Source organism: Gallus gallus, chromosome 1 (genome assembly GCF_016699485.2).
Source record: "Gallus gallus isolate bGalGal1 chromosome 1, bGalGal1.mat.broiler.GRCg7b, whole genome shotgun sequence".
NCBI classification, from domain to species: Eukaryota; Metazoa; Chordata; class Aves; order Galliformes; family Phasianidae; genus Gallus; species Gallus gallus.
Window position 1 is genome coordinate 10427481 of NC_052532.1, and position 24027 is coordinate 10451507.

The following is a 24027-nucleotide window of genomic DNA, read 5'->3' on the forward strand; positions in this document are numbered from 1 at the left end:
GTTAGAGGTGCGGTTGAGGAGGACGGAGCCCGGGGACGTGCAGCGAGACCCGCACCGGGAGGTGCTGCTGGGACCCTCCAGAGAGCCATATACATACGAGTATATGAATGCAGCCCAGGCTGGGCGCACTGCTGGGCGTGCGGCTGCTGCCCCTCCAGAAGGAGGCGGGAGGGGGGGGGAGAGGGATTAAAAGAGGCACGAAGCGCTGTTAAAAATAGCGCGCGGGAGGCTCAGAGGTGCGGCACGCCGCCCGGGGGCCCGGCCCGGCCCGGAGCTTCCCGCTCCATGTAAGGAGCGCGGCCGTACAGCGCCCGCCGCCCGCCCCCGCTCCTGCCGCCGGCAGGAAGGCAGCAGCCAGGAGAAAGCCGCCCGCCGCCAACTCTCCCTTCCCTCCTCTCCCTTCAGGAGCCCCCACACCGCCTCCCTCCTCTTCTTTTTCTTCTTCTTCTTCTTCTCCTCCTCCTCCTCTTCCTCCTCCTCCCCCCCCTCCCCCCGCTGCTGCTGCTGCTCCGCAATCGGGGATAAATCAAGGAAGCGGACACACGCACGGAGTGAGCGGGGATCCGTTACAAAAGTAGCGCTGATGGCGGCGGATCGGATGAAGCTGGAGCTGCTGCCGGAGTAACAGAGTGGAGTGCCTCTCTCTCGCTCGCTCCTCTCTTCCCCCTCTCCACCCACTGATCTCCATCGTTTCTCCTCCTCCTCCCCACCCTCGGCCGCGCTCCCTGCACATCGCTGGGCTGTGCCAGGGGGCGGGCGGGGGCAGCGGAGGAGCCTTTAAAAACCGGCGGCCCCCCCACACCCGGCACGCACAATAATTGAATTTATTATTATTACCGTCTCGCCGACTTGGGGGAAAAAAAAAATAAAGAGGGATCGATCTTCGATCAGGAAGATGGCTGCTGGCTGGCTGCTGGTCTTTAGCCTGACACTTTTCCAGTCTCTGGTGATGAACCACTCGTCGGAGGGCCCGTTCCCTTCGCCCACCACGTAAGTGCCTCCGGGGCAGCACCGGGAGAGGGGCGGGGGGCAGCGCCGGGCCGAGGGCATTCCCGGCGATGGGGACAGCGGTACCGAGCGCTGCTAAAAGTAACTCTGCGTGGGAAGCGGCGGCGAGGGAAAGCCGCAGGGGATCGGCTGGGCAAAGAGGGGAACCGGGGGGACCGTCCCCCGGTGGCAGTCGGACTTTTGGAGGAGAAGGCTGTGCCTCCGACATCGCTAAATATACACAGCCCGGCGGCCGAGCCGTGCCGGGAGGAAAGTTTCGAGTTACGCGGAGCCCGCCCCCTCCTCCCACCGGGGTTATTTCGGTCTGGCAGGAGTTCGGGAGCTCTTAAAAAAATAAAAAATAAAAAAAAAAATCAAAACTTGATAGATTTTAGAAACAAATGAACGGCGGGGCGATATTGCCAGCCGTTAGGAGGAAGGACGGAGCTGCCCGGAGCTCCGCTCATTCGCACCTGGCCGCACGCCAGTGCGCACCGGGAGTGTTTTGACAGCTCCGGGGTTTGTTTTATGTATGTGTTTGTTCGTGTTGGTTTCGTGTGTGCGCACGCATGTGCACAAGCCCGGCTTTTGTAGCGAGCTTAAAGCCACTCAACTAAGGGACTGTTTCCTTCCACGAGCCCAAGAGCCGGCCTTGGAATCTGCGCCTCCCAAAAGCACCTTTGCGAGGGGAGGTGATACTCGGTGCGAACAGAGCTTGTTTTGGCATGCCTGGGGGGCAGGAATCTTTAAAGCGCCGTGTGCTTATTAGCATGAAACTGCTGCCCAGAGCCGTGCGAGAATCACATAATGAAGGCAGGCAATACAAGGGCAAAAATAATCCAATTCATCATCTTTGAGCTTCGGCTACAGATTGAAATCAGCTCTGTGAACTAATGACCGTGTTGTCTTCCTTTTATTTTTTTCCTCCACACCTTTTTTTTTTTTTTTTTTGCATTATTATTATTATTATTATGTTGAAGCACTTAGTGCCTGATCTGGGTTGAAGCTATCAGTAAGGAACTTTTAAGCGGATGACTCACTTTAATGCATTTTACATAAGAAAAACGGTGCTGATGGCAGTCTTCCCCCATTGTTTAACACTGGGTGGAATTTATTGCCCTCGTTCACTCCGTGCAGAAGGATGAGTTTACAGCAATTACCAGCAATGCATTTTCACCACTTAGTACTGCTGGTGGGTTGTTATAATTGGATTCGGTTCTGAGTTTCGGTTCTGTTACAGAGGAATACGGAGATAAGTGTAAAATGACCACTTCGTGTCTTCTAAACTGAATACGTGTAGCCTTTCATCGAAGGGAAAATTATCTTAAACATAATATTTTGCTATTTATAAAGACGTACCATATAAAAATAAGATTTAAAGCATCAGTGCTGTCCCTGTGCTTGAGCTCCCGTATCTGATTGTTTCTTTCTGTATTGCTAAAGTGTATCATACACAACCAACCACGCCTGATCTTCTGCACGGGTTAATCTAATTTTAAGAGAGAGGGAAATAGAGAACCTGGTGAAATAAAAAGATTGTAGAAAAAGAAGGTTGTATAATTTCAAATAGAACTCTAGATCACTTCTAAGCATTACACTATGTGATATTTATTTAAAATTATTTTTCACGTCTGCCCGTGTTTGCCATTTCCCTTCAGAATTTACCTTTACTGCCAGTCATGATAATAGAAATTGTCAACAGGGAAGCATGTTATATTAACGCAATTCAAAGAATAAACTATACCTGTTATTAAGTAACTATGAATATGATGTTAGCAGCATTTTCATGTCCAACGCAAACTACTTACCGTTAGCTTTCTTTTTTTCCCCACTATTACTCCATTGAAAAATGTATAGAAATAATCTATAGCACCTGTCCATCCTTCATAGTAATGTTTCTCCTTTTGAAACTGAAGTGCAAGTGAGGCTTGATTAATTTAGGAGACAGCACAACAGGTTGATAGAGGGAGAGCTGCTTTGCAAAAGCAATGATGTAACAGGTGAAAGAGAAAACATTTTTCTGAATCTCTCTTTTAAGCCTTCACAGTTCGTGGGGATTTATTTCCTGCTGCAGATCACAAATGGGGAAGAACAAAGAGAAGTGACACAAATAGGAATGCCCTTAAAGTGAAGGATTTTATATTAAGAATATTAAAGATAGGAGAGGAAAAAAAAAAAAAAAAACCAGAAGAGAATGAAGAAAAGAAGATATATTAATAATTGAAGAAGCAAAGATTAGCTGATACTGTGTTCTGAGTGACCTGCCTTTTCTCATTATTTTCAGTCTGGTTTTCTTTTAGTTGAAAAGTTATGCTGAGGAAGCAGCATTGCCCAACTGTTGTATGAAAATGTGCATATTGAGGGCTGTGTAGTTTGTGATTTCATCAACTCGTCACTGTACCATCACTTTTCCTCCAGTCTTCTGTTTCTTCTGCATCAGCAGGTATTTTTAATGTCCTTTTACTAAAGCATTCAAAAGTGTATATTACCAATACAGGACCACTCCAGCATGATGTATATTTAGCAAAAATTAGCGAATGTTTAAGCAGTGCCTGTTTGATAGAATCTCAGGCATTGGATTCATTTTACTCCGCTGACATGGCAAAAAGGTTTTGGTATATTTGCCCAGCGATGTACAGAGAATTTCAAGTGGAGGTCTGTGCTCTATGAAATGGGAGCCTTAATTCCTCACTGCAAATCTGAGCAGGTGGTGTGAACACATTTGTTGCTTCGTCTGTTGGAACATTTCACTGCAAATACTGAAGACTTCCTTTAATGAACAGCTTAAGAATAGAAATAATTATGTCTTGATCTTTAGATCTAAGGCTTACCTACTGATAATATACATTAGAGATTTTGCTAAAAGGTATTGTTTTCATTGTATTATGTATCAGGCATCTATTATATGTTAGCTCTTTTAGTATATGCTTTTACTTTTAACATGGAAACTCCAAATATTTCAGTTGTACATGCAGCACTGCAGATATTTTGCACTTACGTGAGAATACCACTATATACGGTTCTCCTGTCCTTATACCCACAGTGTCCCCATTACTAACACTGTATGCAATGCACTTCCTTCTTATAGGATTATTTATTTCTTTATCATCTATTTCTATACAGAATTTTGTGAAAAATATACTGTCATGTACATGTAGTTTTGCATGTTGCTTGGTAAAGGTGGCATGGGACTCTATTACTGCTCTGTTATCTCTCCTGCACCAGAACAGATAGTCTTGAGTTTAAAAACTGGTTTAAAAATGCTGAAATTCCTAAGTAGACTTTTGGAGCTGCATGTCTTAGTAGTGTTGATATTTCTACTGATAATCAGTATCAGTTGATACAGAGATGGACCTACTGCTTCCAGGTAAGGCTGGCTATTCTGATAAAACGTAAACAGAGCTAGATATTTTGATTTTTGATAAACATAGGACTAAAAGCTTTCAATATCAATAGTGCTATTTCTACAATTACATGCATTCTGGATGTAGCTAATTTTATTTTCTCTAATTTTCCTTCTCTACTCATTCTCTGTTTTTTCCATATGTTTGAGTATTTGAGTAGAGAATAAATTATACATTACACTCAAGATAGATCTGCTAACTAGATAAATTGGTATAAAACATCTGAAGATAATAATATACAGGGAATTGAATAACATACATACAAGTGTGTGTGTGTGTATGTGTGTGTGTGCAGGCATAAAAGCCAAAGATGTTTTTAGAAAAGAAGCTGTGTATTCCTATTTCTTATTCGCTTGAATCATCCTTACTGTTTTGGTGTCATTAGGACAACTCAGGGAAGTCTGTATGAGTCATATGCATTAGGGCTTGCACAACTGGGGAGTTCATATTTTTGGTTTCTTCACGTGAACCTAACCAGTGTAGGTCTTAGTGAAAATGTTGCTAGGCTTGGTACGTAGCACTGCCTGCTATATAAATCAGTGACTGAATGTAGATGGAAGATATTTACAATATGTCCTTTTCATCTGTTTCTACCAGTATAGCTGGGGAGTTTGACATCACTTATATACATACAGTCTCATTTTTTAGCTTAAAATCCGTGAAAAAAGCATGCCAAATTTACAGTTGATGTTAATTAGAAAATACAACCCCATTAGTAGGTAGTAAAATATTGGGCTCCTTCTCATTTGAAATTTCTATTTTACAGTCTATTTAAAAATTGTCATTATAAGGAAAAAATCTGATGTGTACCTTCATAGCAGTGCTTTGGAAAGAAAGCCAAAAGATGGTGTAAGGCAGGGAAGTGCAATATCACCTCTTAGTGTTTTCTTAGCAGCACATGTCTGGATGCAGAGAGTTATGCATGATTTATAAAATCACACATTTTTAGAAGTACTGCCCCAATCCATTCTTCTAGTCGGAACGTAATTAAAGATCAGTGCAAAACAGCTTGTTGATTGGTGTTGTTTTCTTTTTGTGAGCGTTTCTGCACATGTGGTGGTGATATATGCAAATTATTATTTGGATCCACAAAGCACTTTTCTGTTTTACATACTTTATGATGTAAATTGTGAATGGTTATTTTTTATTATTCTGTTTTTTTTTTGTTGTTGTTGTTGTTTGCTTTTGTTTCCCTCTTAACAATTTATGTTGGGGCTTTGAAGCTCGCAAATTCTATAATTTTACATTTATTAGGTATGAAAATTCCGATGAAAACATTAAAATAGAGACTGATCATAAAATATGAAATTTCATTGAAATAAATCAGCATTGTAGAGGCTCTTGCCATCTTTCATTTTGCAGTGATGCTATTTTCAGAGCTGCATTGCTCATACCCTGCAAAATGATTTTATCCAAGAATTCAGCTGCTAGAAAGAGAGCTGGGGCTTGTCAGCACATTAGTCTGCAGTGTATTCATTGTTACATAGAAGGCCTGTTGTACGAATCTTAAAAAATATTTATCTAGCAGAGCATTTTAAATTGATGGAAGCACGGTCAAATTATTATTACTTTAATCTTTTGTTACAAAAAAAGCCCACAAAAATAGACTGTAGTTGCCCACTGATAACTGTGATTTGACATGCTTATGCCTTTATTCTCTATTCTTCCCTTCTGTGAGAATCCTTTAGCCAAGGCAATATTATCTTCCAGACTGATGTTTGACTTAAAACCCTGCCAGATAGGGCTTATGATTCAGGAGCATTTTAGTAGTTTAAGAGGAAAAATAGCTCATTCTCTTTGTTGAACATAGTAGAAGCAGAATTGGGCCCCAGACTGTATTGTACTTTTTTATTATTATTATTATATATACATATATTTTTTTTCAGCATCACAACAGCTTTTGATCCCTGTATGCTTGGGATACGTATTGTGCCCAGAGTGTTTATAAAAATGGTAGTGGCAAGTGCTGATATGGGCTACAGAAAATGTTGTTCTCAAGTGCCTTGTTAAAACATCTGCCATAGCAAAAGAAAAGATTTAGCAGAATGTAACACTGGAATAAATTTTTTGGACCATAAATAGAATTTGGCAGAGCCAGATGCCATACTCCATATTCTTGTAAATGTTGAATCAGACTTCTTGGTAGAAAGAAAGAAAGCTCAGTGTTCTCAGTGCTAAAGTAAAACATATCTAGCACCTTGAAAATACACAGAAGGTTTAAAAAAAAAAAAAAAAAAAGCACGAAATAATAACTGTTACTCTTCCTACCACTAAGCAATGCCTGTGCTTTGTGTCTGTGGTTGCACCTAGCCCATTCCTGCATGGGCTTTTCCATTCCTCTCCAGGTGCTGAAGGACGAGTATCAATGAATAACGATTTGCATTTGAGGATACAGCTCTGATTAATATCGCTTGTCTCATTTATAATAGCCTGATCCTGTTCAACTTTTCTCGAAGCGTATCGGTTAATGCTGTGTTCTTTATGATCAGGCCAAGAGCCTCATTTTGCAGCAGTTACGCCACCGCTTGCTATAGCAAATTGGTTATTGCCATTACACAGTGGCACGATTCTTCTTCATTCTGGATCTACAGCAATAAAAAAGAACTGGAACCAATATTGTTTGCAGAATATTAAGCTGTATAGTGTAAAATACAAAGTGTTTCATGAGTGTTCATGCATTTAATATGCAACACTGACAGTGAAAATTCTACCACTCTCAATTTATTGTTCAGTGATGCTCATGTGTTGGATATTCTCAGTTTAGGTCCAGGCTATGCTGCTGAAATTAAAAAGTGCCATTGATAGTCTTTAAAAATAAATAAATAAATAAAATCATCCTAAGAGTGATGGCTTTTGGAATACACCTCAGCACTTTTTAATAGCTAAAAATTAATGATGCATGCCTGCAGCCATGCAGATCAGGAGGGATTTGTCTTTTCCATCTCCAGTGTTTCCCGAACTATTTATTGACCTACTCTTCTAACTCAATTGTTCACACCTTCCTTCCTCCCTGCCTTAAGTGCTAGCACTCTGTGAGGGAAAAGTCCTCGTTTGTCCCTCCCCATAATGCCTTTCTCTGTGCACCAGCAGCAAAGAGATGACAAAGACAGGAAGCTGAGTCTGCTTTTTATAAAATGTTTTGCTATTTATTTACAAAGATTCTAACAAGTTTGTGAAAAAGATTGATATTATTTTGCATCAACAAATCAGCAAGCTTTTGCAGTTAATTACAGCAATTCAAAATCAGACTTTTTATAAATCTGAGGCAGGCCTGAAATACCCGTAGAATATGAATGTGAAGTTATAATATTGCTGACTCTTATAAAAAAATGTTTTATTGTTTTTTTTCACCCTCTTTTTAAATTACATTCTCAGTCCTCACTTAAGAGTTTTGAGAAAAGGGCTACAGCCTGACTGTAGCAGATCTTCTATATAGCAGTTTAAACATTTCTTAATGTTTCTTCTGTTTCTCCAGAACTATGAATATGGAAAGCAGCAAAAACAGGATTTATTTATTTTTCTTTTCAGTAATTTGTGCTGTGCACTGTATGGGCTAACAGTCTTTTGCACAACAGTTGCTTTCTTTCTCATGGAGGCATATATTAGTTCAGGTTTTTTTTTTTTTTTACGTATGATTTGTAAAGTAAATGAGAACATGAAAGAGTTTTTGAGTCTGAAATGTAGTTTTTGTAGTAATAAAATGGAAAATCATATATATATATATATTTTTATTAGAAGGAGAAAAGCTGAACTTGTTTCATCCAAATAATTTTGTGCCTCAGTTGTTTCCATCTCCTGTCCCTTTCTGCAGACCTCTAGTAGGCTGATTTGAAGTGTTAAAAACAGCTATATAGTCCCTAACCTTTGCTGGACTTTGTATCAGATTTTCCTAAACGTGGACTAAATCTTCTTTCAAATAGTTATTTAAATAAAGTTATAAAAAGTCTCTAGGCAAGGGTCCTAGGCAGGACTAAGGCCTAAATCAAGATGTGCCATTTATCTCAGCGTCACTTTTAATACCATGCTGCATTTTTCTTTCTGCATGAAGGCAGTCATAAACAATAGTAAAAAGGAAGTGTACTCATTCTTGAAATGAGGAAAAATTTGCCATACATCATAGTGTGGATTCTTGATAATGAAACTTGTTCCATAGGAGAAAAATGAGTCCTGGACTCTGGTATGTCATAGAATCATAGAATGGTTTGAGTTGAAAGGCACACTAAAGGGCATCTAGCTCTAAAGTTCCCACTGTGGGTCCCATCCAACCTGGGCTTGAACACCTCCAGGGGCATCCACAGCTTCTCTAGGCAACCTGTTCCAGTGCCCAACCACTCTGAATAAAGAATTTTCTCCTAATATCTAACCTAAATCTCTCCTTTTCTAGTTTAAAACCATTCCGCCTTGTCCTATCACTATCTGCCCATGTAAAAAGTTACTCTCCCTCCTGTTTATAAACTCCATTTATGTACTGGAAGGCCAAAGTGAGGTCTTCCTGAAGCCTTCTCTTCTCCAGGCTGAACAAGGCCAACTCCCTCAGACTCTCCTCATAGGAGAGGTGCATCAGCCCTCTGTTCATCTTCATGGCCCTCCTCTGGACCCGCTCCAACACCTCCACGTCTTTCTTGTGCTGGGGGCCTGAGCCCTGGGTGCATATCTCCATATGAATCCTCATAAAGCCAAAGACAGTGAAGTGAAATGCCTTGCACTCTGATCTGGAAGAGCTTCTGTTGGTTCTTGGTATTGCAGGAATTAAAGGAATCAAGTAGTGGATATGACCACAAGTATGAATTTCAGAGGTCAAACTGTGATTTTAGGCATGACTTCACCTACAGATATGGCATGAGTGAAAACCTCCACTCATAATTGTCCTCATTTGGATCTTCCCTTCTCATCAAAATTCCCTCTAATAGCTATGATATGGCAGTTTGCAGAAAAACACAATTATACTAACTCAGTTAAGATTTGTACTATTTTTTTTCCACACTTTTATAACTGAGTAACTTCTGCACACATAGGTCCAGTATCCCATTAAAGTTTTGAAATGTTGGGGTGACAACCTCATCGTTCCATTAAAACTCAGCTTTTGATTTATAATACTCTATTGTGGACTAGTTCAAAAATGCTTAATTTCATAAATGGCTGAATGGACCCTCAGAGTAATTATTTCCCCCAGTATGGATTTGAATAGCCCACTTCGTAGATATGTTATATGGATCCTAAATGTAGCCCTGTATTCAGATGTAGTGCTCCTTATTTGGGGAGTGCTCTGCCCAAAAAGGTATGCTGGCACAGCATTCTGTGAATTTAATCAAGAATTGCAGTGTCCTCATGTGCCGATGTCAATGTAGATGTTTATTTTTGCAGAATATGGTTGATTTCTTTTAATGTATTGTATTAGGATAAAATGTAACACATAGTATAGTTTCCTTCAGTAAGTAGTTAGAGATTTCCTGTAGAGGTTATTGTATGTCTCTGTTTTCTCCTAGTCTGATATGTAGTTTACTTTTTTTTTTTTTTTTACAGATGGATGCAACAGGTCTGTCAGATTTTTTATTGTTGTTGTTCAGAGACCAGTTAAAGTGGAGGGATAAACAAATGCCTGACAAAAGAGGGAAATTACATGTGTTAAGTAATGAGTTTTCTTGTACCATGATCTTCTGTGGATTTTTTTCCTTCTTTTGGATGAGTGCAGCTGTTTGTGTATTTCCTAATGCAGCAAATATGTATATGATTTGGGCCTTTTGTTGTAAATGAATTAACTCATGCCTATTCTACAAAAAAAAAAAAAAAAAAAAGTAATAGGAGTGGTAATAGTTTCTTTTATTTGATTTTCCTGTGGTGTACAACTTCAGCTGCATGTATCCTGGCTGAGCACTTCATTAGTACTGTCTTTCTCCATTATTATCTGCCTTTTGTTACCTGCTTTGCATTATCACTTAAGTTTTTGCACCTTCATTTCACACACTGATTTCTCTCATCAGTAAAATAGGAAGCTGAAGCATTTTACCATTTAGTCAAGCAAGGGTTTATTGTCAAGATTAATTTGTTAGTTAATGCCTCCAAAGCCTTCTGTAGTTGGTGAGTGTTCTTAAGCTGTGAAGGCTTGTTTATAAAGATTTTTTTTTTTTCTGCTATATTCCCACCTTGCTTCAGATACTTGCATGACTAAATCTTTCCTGGCTGGAAAATACTCTGGTTCCTCAAGGATTTTCTTTTTTATCGAATCTTTGTGGAAAGGTACCATCATATCTGCTCCTTTTGGTAACTGGAGATCTGGGGAGTTTGAAGAAATTAATCCCTGTGATCAGTACTTCTTCAGTGCACACAGATTGTAAAACATAAGCTTACCAGCATTTTTAGAAACTAACAGGAGTCAGCAAAAATCTGCAGACTGTACAGTGGAAAAAAAGGCAGCATATCTGACTCATGCCAACACTGCCTGTTAGCTGTGCTCCTTTACCACATTGTACACACTGTTGAAATCAGTTGGAGATGTAGATGTCTGGCTTATCTGAAAAGTGGACTGTGAATGTTTGACATTTTCTAATTAAAATAAAGGCAATAGCTGGATACAGCACAAGCCAATATGACTTGTGATGCTTGTGCTCATTAACCTGACCTGTTACCCACTTCTCTTGGGGCACTGGCTATTGCTATTTTTATTTCTTCTGTTTCCATTTCTAAAATGGAAATGATACCCCACTGTCATCCTGCTTGAACAAGTCTGTTGCATATTGCAAGGCGTCCCACTTTTGTGAGAGGGATGATCACAGAAGTATGTAATTAGTGCTGTTTGGGGGGTCTGACATCAGCTGATTTCCATTTATGGACTAGGAACATGCTTAAGATTGCCATTAAAGGTAACTAATTGCCTGATAATCACTGAGGCAGCTAAGATTTCAAGTAGGAATTGCATAGTTTTCATAGCAATTACTTTGCCTTGCCCAGTAACATTTACAGCAGAAATGTTGATGTTACAGTTGGTTTGGGCTTTTTTTTTTTTTTTTTTTTTTTAATTATTATTATTTACTGAGCCACTTTTCTTGTCTTGGAGTCTTCTGGATTAGAGTTTCATCTATTCTGAAGATATTTTAGATTATACTGGGACAGGACTGCTAATATATTCAGGAACATGTCTTGTGGAGATTTCATTATACAATACACATGGGGAAAAGGTTTGAGGTAACTGGAAGCAGAATCTGGTCCTTCTAACTGATTAGAAATACATGATGGATTAATTGGTTTGTTGCATATACTCTAAATGTCTTTGGAAATGATGAGGTACCCAATTTCATCCTTCTTTGCACCGGTGTAATTTCGGCAAAATGAATATCAGTCCTGTATCATTTAAATTCCAGTTGCAGGGATGAATCCACATAAAATAATTTCTGATTAAGCACATACAGGTTTCATCCCCCCAGAATAAGTCATCACTGTCAAGGCCTCATTGTAAAAATTATATAGAATAAAATGTAGTACATGATTGTATTAGGCTATACAAAGGGGAATAGTAAGATATTGCAAGGAAACCATGCGTGATATCAGATGTGGTCATTTGTCTTCCTTTTAAATGATAAGCTCTGGCAGCACTTCATTGTCTGTGCCCCACTGAACAAGTGTCCATGTAAAAAAGAGCTTCATAGCTCTTCAGTGCTGGAAGGCACTGAAAAACACTCCCTGAAATTAGGAAAAAAGCACATTTTTATAGACATATAGAGTTGTTAGGAAGAAATACTTATTAAAATACTTCAGCATCTAGAAATATGAGGGATGGTTTTAAGTGACTTTCACAGTTTACTTTTTTGTGTTTCTTATTTATTTCTTTATTTTTTATTTAGCAATTAGTTGTAGAGCTCAGTACTGCAATTTAGAATGGTAGGAATGAGAGAAGTAATTTATTTTAACCCCTCATTATGCACACCTGAATAATTTGTTCACCTTCTAGTATGAAATCTATTTTTTTTTTCTCTTGTGCACCTCTGTTTATTCTGAAATGCGATGTTAGTACATGATGAGGCCATAGGATGAAATTCTGATGTGATAGCTTCATTCTTATTAGCAGTACTCGGGTAGTATCTTTGCTGTGTGTTACTAATCTCGATGCACTTTCTCAAGCTGAGACTGGAATTAAAAGCACCCATCACTTGTTCGGATGGTGAGAAATAAAATTAAAAAATAATTATAACTAATATTGTAGTAGATGTCTGGAGTAATGCTTTGACTGCTGATATTTTGCTGCTTGTGATTTTGCTTTGCATAATGCCATTTATTCATCAAATAAGTTATTTCTACGGCCTGCAAGGTAGCTTTGCATGAAAATGCTCAATTATTCTCACAGATATCCACGCTTCAACAAACAAAGATATTATGCTCTCAATTATGATGCTTTCAGCTTGGCAAGCACAGGTTAAACATCAGTGATTAAATATTTGGTTCTACATATCTAATTACCTGGGGACCTAGTTCTTTCTAGTGAATAGTATTCTGATCTACAATTGTCCCATTATTCTCCATGGGATAAATCTGTTCATAGAAAAAAGAGCTAATCAGTCTTTAAAAAATCTGGGTTAAAAGTACGTTATTAGGTAGTAAAGCTAAATACCTGATAATTAGGAAGCACAAGTTACTAAGCTCTGTACCTTATTGGTCAAAATGAACTTCTACATAAGATTTCCAAGATAGCTGGATTTCACAGTTAATTTTGGTAAGGCTGAAAAGAATGTACCTTGTCTATGGCAATGAAAACCTAGTAATAGCTTCCAATTCAGGGAGAGACTGCAGAAGCACCTGTCTCTGAGAACTGAAAGGGAGGTATTGGCCAAAATCTCTGCTTTGAACCCAAAAGCATAAAGAAACCCATAAGCAAAGAGATGTTTCTGAGATATGTTTGGATTTTCTGTGTTGCTAGAGCATTGTTCCACTGCAGGAAGAGAATAGCTGGTTAGTCCTGTGGTTTTTAATCTGTATGACTTCAATAATCGGTACAACCCTTCACTAGGTGGGAATTATTTCATAGGTTGGACTTTTCCTGAAAATTAATGGGAAACGTCAGCAGTGTATCACTGAAATGCCCCTAGCATTCTTAGTTACCTAACTGGGTGGGAAACTCACGCTTCTTGTGTGAGCGTTTAGCTCTACCTTTATTCTTTGGGGTTTTTGGTGAGTAACCATAGGCAAATTTGAGAAATTTCACATGCACCTGAAATTTTATGTTTTGGGAGTACCAGATCTAGGTGTATACACTATCACTTAATGACATATATTTGGGTAGAATTTAGTCAAGAATTTCTTAATGGCCAAACAGACATCCTGTAAATTGGAGTTCTGCAGACTGATTAATTCCAAGATTGTTTAAAATAAAGCAGCTTGTATTTCCAACAGTGAAGCATCCCTCCAGTCCCCATGAAGTGATAAAACAAGCTTGTTTCCTTTTAAATTTGCTGTACTGTGAGTGGGTTTTAGTCCAAAGTCTTCAAATAAATATATGATAGGCAAATATAGTCTGTAGGAGGCACACAGTTTTGTTTGTTGCTGTGGAATGGAGTTTCTAATTCAAGAGCAATTTAGATTCCCGTCTGTGATTTCTTACTGTGTGATTTGACTTGGACACACATCCTCCATGTGACATTTCTTTCACCTGGGAAAATTGGATAATGAAGAAATGAAGGTTTTCTTGGCTGATAATACTGTCTATTTTCAGAATGGAGCAATTACAGAATCTTTCTAGCACTCAATGTCAATCTAAACAAAATCAATGCTGAAATGAGTGCTATTTAAGTGAAGTATTGTTATATTACAATGTTTGTGTAGCTCTCTGAGAGTCCGAAATGATGCTGAAATGATGCAGTAAAAAATTTCTCTGGGGCTTTAAAACACCTCTGTTTAATGACCGCCTGATTTTTATTTCAGTTTAAGTCATTCACAACGGCATGTATGTCTCCATGCAAATTGAATGTCTTATCATTGCTATATTTAATTTTTCCCGAAGAATAGCTTATTCTATGTATCTCAAAACCAGGTGGGGTTTGAAAGTGATGTTAGGGTTGGATTAAAACTGCTGAGAAATTTGTTACAAAAATAAAACAGGAAGTTCAGGGTTGGTTATTTCAATTCTTATCCAGGTTCTCTTTCATATCTGTGTTCTTCAAAAGGGCACAGAAAATTCATTGGACAGTGTAATACACTGTATAAGCACTTATTTTTGTTATTTTAAGTCAGATAAGAAGAAAGATCTGAATATAAGGTGCTCTTAGAATTATGTAAAGGCGAGTGCCTGTTCAGGCTGTCAGCTGCCTTGCAGGTTTCAACCCATAAATAAAGATTACAGAAATTCAGATTAAATACACAAAACGTATTGATAGCACAGCTAGGTAGCTTATGGATTCATTCTCTAAAACTTTTTCTGGTGCATTTAAACCACTGAACTTCTAACTGTATACTGAAGAGAAACCTGAAGAAAGATCTGAACAAAAGAGGAAAATCACAGACTCATTCCTGTATTACAAAGGAGATAAGAGAAGTTTTTTGTGTTGCTTAACTGTTTTCTCTCCAGCTGTTTTTTTTTTTTTTTTTTAAGAAGGTATAAATAAGGAAGTGGATCAAAGTATGGATCTCAGTAAAACATTGCTACAGTAGTCTGAATTTCATATTTTTGTAACAAGTGCTTTTACTTCATCTGAAGGAATTATTGCTAATGGCTCCGAGATACAATATATTTTCTTATTGATTTTGAGGATTCTTTTCAGCAGATCTGTGTATAATTTTAATATTTACTACATATATGACATCTTTGCTGCCAACCTACCCCAGTGGGAAACATTGTGATTATGACTTATGTCTGCTTTTGTCTAATGCCACATCTTTTAGTAAAATAAATTTTGATCGTTTTTGTTACCATGATGTGGGACAAAATAATCAACTGGCATGGAAATAATCTGTTTTCCCTGATTTTTACTTATTTATTTATTTATTGTGGTAGTAGAGTATTTAAAAAGCCATACAAATTACATATAGGAGGGAACCTATTACAAGGTTTAGCTCTTGTCTCTTATGCATTTCTGAATGTAATTTAGCAGAATTTATCATACACAGTGCAATTTAGCATGATAAGTTTAATTATTCACTCTCTCAGAGCAGGAGATGAATTTTCTTCTGTACAGACTTGAAACAGCGGCAATGCATGCACCATGTATGCATGTCCCCGCTCTTATTATCATAGTACTTAAAAGCTCCAGTCAAGGAACAATGCCCATATTATTATGAATACTGTATGACATAAACTTATGAGACAGAGATCCATAGACAGGAAGTCTGGCATAGAAACAGCATCCCTAGGAATGATAAAGCAATATAGTTCATGTCTCCTAAAGGTTTATTCTGCTTACTGATCATACCTGTAGGGGACTAAATAATGGCTGGCAGGAGTTATATTATGAATACTAATTTGCATGTCAAATCATTTCCTATAATTTTTCTTCTATGTATTCATCATTATTATAATGCAGGACAGACAGGGTTGTAATAGAGGCAAATATTAAATAACTATATGGTTTAGTTTTCAGCAGACAGGTGTAACATCTTCAGTAGATGACATCATTACTGACAGATAGGACAGAATGTTAGCTAGCCCAGTACATAGCACAAGGAAGGCTCTTAAGATTTTGTAAAAATATGTTATCATGGTTTAAGATTTCTTAGAACTCGATGATTCTTTCTTAAAAGACTTGAGCAGTGGGCCCAGGGGAACCTCAGGAGGTTCAACAAATTCAAGTGCGAGGTTTTGCACCTGACTTGTGACAACTCCCACTATCAATACAAGCTTGGGGTTGTAAGGATGAAGCACAGCCCTGCCATAAAAGACTTGGGGGTACTGGTAGGTGACAAGCTGGCCATGAGCCAGCAGTGTGCCCTCACAGCCCAGAAAGCCAGCCATATCCTGGATTGAAAGAAACACGGCCAGCAGGATGAGGGAGGTGATCCTGCCCCTCTGTGCTGGTGAGGCCTCACCTGGAATACTGCATCCAGATATGGAGTCCTCAGTGCAGAAGAGATGTGAACCTGTTGGAGCGTGTTCAGAGGAAAGTCAGAAAAATCATCCAAGGGATGGAACATCTCTCCCATGAGGACAGGCTGAGAGAACTGGGGCTGTTCAGCCTGGAGAACAGAAGGCTGTGAAGTGACCTGAGAGCAGCCTTTCAGTATCTAAAGGGGAGCTACAGGAAAGAAGGGGTGTCCCCTTCTTTAGTAGCATTTGTTGTGATGAGACAAGGGGATATGGTTTAAAACTAAAGGAGGGGAGAATTGGACTGGGTATAAAAGTTTTTTATAATAAGGGTGGTGAGGCACTGAGACAGGTTGCCCAGATAGGTGGTGTTGCCCCATCCCTGAAGACATCTGAGGTCAGGCTGGATGGAGTTCTGAGCAACCTGATCTAGCTGTGGTGTCCCTGTTCACTGCAGGGGAGTTGGACGAGGTGACCTTTACGGATCCCCTCCAACTCAAACAATTCTATCGTTCTATGAATTTTCTTACCAAATATGTTCAGCATGCAAACATCTCTAGAAACACCAGTTATGCTACAAATAGTTAAAAAATATTTGTAGGGCTGTGTACGACTAATGTATTTTAGGAGTTAGATTCCTTCATTTATTACATTACATTCTGTTTTCAAACCATGGTTGGCTGAAGAGACTAAAATATCTTCCTCCAAGCTTCAGTGAATAAAATATCTTCCTCCAAGCTTCAGTGAATTTTTAGCAGCTGTTCAGACTGACGTGCTTTGTATGAGTACGTTGGTGTTGCATTGTTTTTGGTAGAAGTAGCATTTCATATATTGTAGCTGTTTTCTATGTGCTGGTATTGCTACTGATTCTATAAAGCAGCGTTTCACTTTCTCTTCACAATGTATGGTGATAGCTAGTAGGATATTCTGCAACTGCTGAATTAGGATTTATTAAATGTTAATCTACATGACACACACAAAGAAAAAAAAAGCACTAGAACATTTCAAAAATACACACCATGCTTTAGACATAGACTTATGGAATCAAACTGCTAATAGCTGTGTGATGCTAGGAATATCACATGTTTACCTTTTGCCATAGCTAGCTGGGCTGGACTAGGCTTACTTTCTGAGAAAGTAATAGTTACTGAAACAATTTGAATTTGGTCAGAAATAGCTCTAGTTTGTTGAACACTGGAGAATATTTAAGAGCCATTTGGTCTCCTGTTAAAAAAAATATATATAAATAAAAAAAATGCAGGGAATCTGGTGGTGAATCAGATACTGGTTAAAAGGTTATTGTGATAGGAGTCAGAAAAGGTGGAGTTTCAAGTTTCTTTGTTTAGGAATTGCTGTACAGAATTTAGAAAGGGGTGCGTGGGTAAATTTAAATTGCATCACTCTCCCTACTTCCCCAGTGATGCTTTTTGTATATCCCTAATCTGCGTACAGCCAAATATTTCTGATCAAAGATTGCAAAGGAGTAAGCAAAGGAGATGGGAGGAAGGAAGCACCCATATGTTGGAAGAAAGCTACTGTTACACTCAGATATTGTTCCTTTTGGAATTACTCTTTTGTTTAAAGCCAGGAAAAGGATCTGAAGCCTTTACAATAGGATTGTTTTGCTAGTTGGTTGTACAGTGCTATTTAAATAAAATGACATGATTTTCTTTTTCTTACATTTATATTCCGATATATGGAACATTAATATAGGAAGAAGTGCTATCAGATTGACATCCTGGGAGCTTTTGGTTTGTAGGTGTCAGTGACCAGTGGCACAGCTTAGCACAGGCTCAAGGATTTGCTGGAGTTCAGTTTGGAACAAAAACGCCGTTGAAAGGCTTTGTGCCTTCTGCTGGGCAGCAGCGGGGAGGTGGATCCACCTGAGGAGCCCAGGTTTGACACAGTTGGATGGCGTCCAGCTTGGAGCATGGTTGCGGCTTCCTGTGGGAAGCCAGAATCGCTGATAACTAATGAGGTCTGCAGTGGGTTTGGAGTGCTTGCTGACAGCATGTCATGGAACAGTGGGGTAATATAAATAATAAGATTTTACTGTTTTTTTTTTTTATTGCTCTTGTTGCTTTTATTTTTAGCTCTCTGCTACAGGAGATAGGTCTCTGGATTGCTTGCTCTGTTGCACACACTTTCCTTCTCACTGGCTGTCTCTCTGTCTCTTGACAGGTGTAAGGAGGATCCTAAATATAGCAGCCACCCGTCAGTTGGCTTCAGCAATCAGCAAGCACTGATTTAGCAATTCTCTTAACCGGCTCAGCTCCAGAAGGGTGTTCCTTTTAAAGGTCTATAAATTCACTCAGTTGTGAGCTTTCCTTAAGATTAACCAGATTATCCAAAAGTATGAAAAATACCATAAACAGGTCTTGGAAATGATGGTTGCCGGGAATGGCTCTTGTGATGGAAAAGAAAGGAGAAGGTATTTTAAAGCTCTCCCAGATTTGAGCAGTTTAGTTAATGGGACGGTATCTTAGTGGGGAAAACACTGGCACTAGCTGTAGGCACAGGCTCTATTTTTTAGAAGGAACACAATTTCAGACATAAAAAGTATCTACATATTTGTGTTAATTTTTTTTCAGACAAAAAGATTTAACTGCAGACATATTGATTAGCTGGGATTTACTTAGCTACACACAGAAAATAGGTGTTAGGTGGGAAATGCACCTGCCCTGATACTGAATGTTTGTAGTGCTTCATAAAAGTATTTTTAAATCAGAGTAGTATTCTTCACAATGTACATTTAGTTATGGTGCTGCTGAGGTCAGCACAATGCTGATTCTTGAAAATTAATTGGCCAAATACATTATAATTACAAACAGTACCAATTAGAATATATGAAAAAAAGAACTGCATCACTATGTTAAAGGCAAGTTACAAATTTGGTGTCAGTCTGTATGCAGCAGTCCTAACTCCTTCTCTTTGATGTCCCCTATTGTCATTTATATTCACAGATAATTTTATAGTCTACAGAAAAGAGAAAGTGATGAAAATATTCAAAATGTAATAATGGCAAGTAAGTTGCACATAATGAAGAACCTTTTTGATACTTTGGTTTGATTTCTGTTTTAGGATTGCAGCACACTGCTACGATACTAAACATGGTGTTAAGCACAGAAACACAGTGAACTGAAGGCATTGTCTTTTCTGGATCAGTAGCACAGCAGTACCTTTTCATGACAGTTTTAGTCCTTTGTGTGGTCCCTGTGGTTGTGGAAAATTCTGTACAAAAAAAAAAAAAAAATTGCATTGGTTTATTGTGATTATGTAAGGGATTCTTTTTTTTTTTTTTAAGTTTTCTCCCTATACCCAGCAATAAGAAACTGCCTGTTCTCCTATTTCCTTTTTAGTTTCTTTTCTTTTAAAATTGATGTAATTTATTACAGGCAAAATTTCATTGCAGGCAGGCAACGTGCAGGGCTGAAGGGACACACACAATGCTGATGGGGGGGCACAGCTGGGCCAGGGACATGGGTCAAAGCACCAAACTTGTGGAGCACTGCAGCCCAGAGTGGGGAAACACAGCTGGCACTGCTGAGTTGGTGGCTGTGGACCAGGGGCTGAGGTCCTGCTGAGGACCCGTTGATTTCATGGTGACAGCAGAATACAGTTACTCCTCTTGGATTTTACTTATTAGGAGAATGCACTGTTTGCTTTTTGCTGAGTGTTACCTTGTTCCGTGCCACACTGTGTTCCATCTCAGACCTTTAATCAAAGCCATAAATGTGCTATGGAAGAGAGGGACTCAAAGCTGTGATTCTGTGTAGGAACAGTGCCTTTGGCTTTGGACAGACCACTGAGTGCCCTTTGATCCAGGATGCTGGCATTCAGCATCCAGATCTGATGTGGCACAGCCTCAAGCTTCCTGACCCCAGGGAACATAATAATTGATCTGAAACAGTGAAAGTAACCAAAAAAACAAAGTTCTCTCCATCCGAGCTGAACCAGTTTGGAACTGTGGTGTAATCTGGTTCATCTGATGATGGCCTTATGTTGTGCCACTGGAGGGTCAGATTAGATATTAGGAAAAAATTCCTCTGAAAGAGTGGTGAGGCATTGGAACAGGCTGCCCAGGGAATGGTGGAGTCAACATCCCTGGAAGTGTTTGAGATGGAGATGTGGCACTTGGGGACATGGTTTAGTGGGCATAGTGGGGATGGGTCAGTAATTGGACTTGATGATCTTAGAGGTCTATTCCAACCTTAAGGATTCTGTGATTATGTGAGAACTTGTCTCTTACGTAACACATAACAATTATCCTCTCAAGATGTACTGATAGTCACAAGTAAACCAAGTATTTAGTTTTGAAAGGGCTGGATAGTTTTTAAAAGCCTTTCTTTACTCTCACTTCATAATATTACTTTACTAGAATTTGCATTTAAACAATTTGGAGATCTGGGGGATGTCAAGTGTTTTGTTTGTTAGAGTGAAAGTGATACATGTCCTTGTATTTGAATTCAAGCCAGTGCATTTAAAGGTGAACAAAATCCTCTTACGAGTCATTATTCCAGTACTCTTAGTGCAGTGATGTTTGAGGTTTGTTTCCTATGAAATAGGATTGTCCATGGTGAGAATTACATGGAAGAGGCCAAATTCAGTGCTGTTCAAGTAAAAGGTTCAGAAAGCAGATGGGCAGAATGGTGGTTTTAGGAAGCAAGGAGGAGCTGTGATCCTCATGTCTGAGTGAAAACCAAGGCTGTGACAGTTATGGAGAATCATCTTTTCTGTCAGTTCTGGCTTAAGATTCACCAGATCTCAGAACCTGTAGGTCAGACATATGCCTCCCATTTTTTTCTTTACTTCACAGAAAAAAAAAAACAAAACAAAACATTTTTTAAAGATACACATTTCTAAATGCTTTTCTCTTTGTGGAAGATGAAGACTAAAATAGGAATTAGGACAATTATTCTTTAATAAAAAAAAAATACCCCATATTTCTTCTGATACCTGTCTTTGTTCTTTGTACAACTATTGCAATTGTATGATAGCATGAAAGCATTGTCCATTCCAGGCTGACACGAAGGTACTGGCCTCTGCAAGCAAAACTTTTCAGGAAACACCACCTTGCCAGTTTTGCAGGGAAAACCTCATTAGAAATACAACCACTGGTCACAGCGGACACTTGTGTGCTGCTATCATCTGGAAACCAGTGTGTGTAGTATCTTAGACTGTAGGCACTGTTAGACAGTTAGCTGTAGACAGAGATGCAGAACACACAGTAGATGTGTTTGAACTTTATGGGCACTGTTGCTGAGGGTGAAGGAGAACTAAGAACCATATATGTAGATATTCTTTGTCCTGAGGCCATGCACCTTAAACCATCTCTCTCTATAATCCTGCTTGTAAATCTTCCCTGACCACCAGGTCTTGTTCAGGAATTAATCCATGGGTGACTGAAGCACTGGAGTGGCAAATCCTCAAGTAGCACGATCCTCTTAAGAGAAAAGTATAGTGCTTAGGGGGCATTTACTGAGAGCTTCCCAGCAGCTCACCTGTGGCTTGTGCAAACACAAATGCTTTGTTTACATGCCTTATATTGGTCTCTAAGAAACTGGAGGATGGAGATAGGAAGAGTTAAAGTGGTGCTTGCTGGGAGAGTGTTGCCACCTGGCAGCATGGCAGCCTGAGGGTGCTTTTTGCAATTAGTCTTTGTAAACAGAGTTTGATAAGATGTTATGAATCACTTGTGCTCAAACTAATTTTAGGTTGTTTTCTTTAATTGAAGAATCCAATCTAGATTTCTGGAATTGCTAACAATCTAATGATAAAAAATAAAATACTTTTGTATTTTTACTACTTACATACATATTTCACATGGATAAGTTAGTTTCTTAGCAATAATCAGGCTGCTTCTTATGTATGATCTTCACAGAATCACAGAATGTCCTGGGTTGGAAGGGACCTCAAGGATCATGAATCTCCAACCCCCCCGCCACAGGCAGGGCCACCAACTTCCACATTTAATACTAGACCAGGCTGCCCAGGGCCCCATCCAACCTGGCCTTGAACACCTCCAGGGACGGGGCATCCACAACCTCTCCAGGAAGCCTGTTCCAGCACCTCACCACCCTCATAGTAAAGAACTTCCCCCTGACATCCAACTTAAATCTCCCCTCCTTCAACTTAAAACCATTTCGCCTTGTCCTGTTGTTATCTACCCTTTCAAAGAGTTGACTTCCCTCCTGTTTATAGGCTCCCTCTAGCTACTGAAAGACTGCAATGAGGTCACCCCATAGCCTTCTCTTCTCCAGGCAGAACAAGCCCAGCTCCCTCAGCATGTCATCATAGTGGAGGTGTTCTAGCCCTTTGATTGCCTTTGTGGCCCTCCTCTGGACCCTTTCCAACAGCTCTCTGTCTTTCTTGTTCTGGGGGCTTCAGACATGGACAAATTACTCCAGATGGGGCCTCACAAGGGCAGAGTAGAGAGGGCTAATCACCTCCCTGTCCCTGATGGCCACCCCTCTTCTGATGGAGCTCAGGATACCATTTGCTTTCTGAGCCGCAAGAGCACACTGCTGGCTCATGTTAAGTTTTTCATCCACCAGGACCCGCAGGTCATTCTTTGCAGGACTGCTCTCAAGGACTGCTCCTTCCAGTCTGTATATATGCCTGGGATTCCTCCGGACCAAGTGCAAAACCTTGCACTTTGCTGTGTTGAACCTCATTAGATTCACCTGGGCCTGCCTTTCAAGTCTACTGAGGTCCCTCTGAATGGCATCCCTTCCTTCCACTGTGTCAACTGCACCACTCAGCTTGGTGTCATCTTTGTGGTAGATTTGCTACACACATACATGAGAGAAATCAGAGGTTTTTCTTTTCCTAGTTCCAGTGAGAGCCCCAAAGAAGAAGCTCTTTTGGAGAAGTATTGATATAGCGTAGCTTGGAGCAATGTGCCAAAACACTGTGCTTTGTATACACCCACGGCATTTTTAATGGTTTTCATCAGGAGATGTTTAATTCTTGTCAGAGCTGAAATACACACCAAAGAAGAGCAAAATAGGCAGGACTTGCACTAACATTTTCAGCCATTTCCATCAAAGCTTTCTGGCATTGATAAAAGTGTTACTTTTATGGCCCCCCAGTGCAATTCTTGCGTCCTTCAAGACCATGATGTCAGTTATAGAGGTTGTGAAGCAGTGTTGCTGGGGAGCAATGACAGTGCAGCTGTGAGGGGCCTGCAGCACTTGACACGCATGTGGTTACATTTGAAGAATGGCCAGAGGCTTTCCCAAGCACTTGCTGGAGGATGTCACTACCTGTCTCTTCCTCTCCTCTTTATCTTTTTTAATGTGGTCTGTCACCTCCTGTAGATGTGTACCTCCATCCAATCAGATCGTGATTCTGGCATAGCAGGCAGTTGTACCACTCCCTGCTCCTCACAAGCAACAGGCAGAGGCCTGAGGAGGGATGAGCCTTGGCTGTACCCTCTCTGCATTTTCAGTACAACTTAGATGACAGGTAGAATTAATTCCTGAACTAGTATGTGATGTGCGGTATTGTATTTCTGAGCTGCAGCCCTCTCCCTGCTCTGACATTGGGCATCATGACAAAAAGCTGACGCTCTCTGTTGTGTTGTCAGAACATATTTTTGCTCTCTGTCTTTGAGGAAGGGGTAATGGCAACAGC

The 24027-nt window shown here is 39.7% G+C and overlaps 1 protein-coding gene across 5 annotated transcripts in view; it reads left to right on the forward strand.

Moving 5' to 3' along the window:
• The first annotated feature begins 216 nt into the window (after positions 1 to 216).
• Positions 217 to 24027, forward strand: part of CACNA2D1 (calcium voltage-gated channel auxiliary subunit alpha2delta 1) — a 359566-nt gene continuing 335755 nt past the window's right edge. For 4 of the 5 annotated variants that reach the window (XM_025151418.3, XM_025151425.3, XM_025151441.3 and 1 more), the window contains exon 1: positions 217 to 990. In XM_025151418.3, coding sequence (XP_025007186.1) covers positions 896 to 990 — 95 coding nt within the window. In that variant the 5' untranslated portion in view covers positions 217 to 895. The remainder of the gene's footprint in view (positions 991 to 24027) is intronic. The other variant, NM_001177322.5, reaches the window with a different exon arrangement.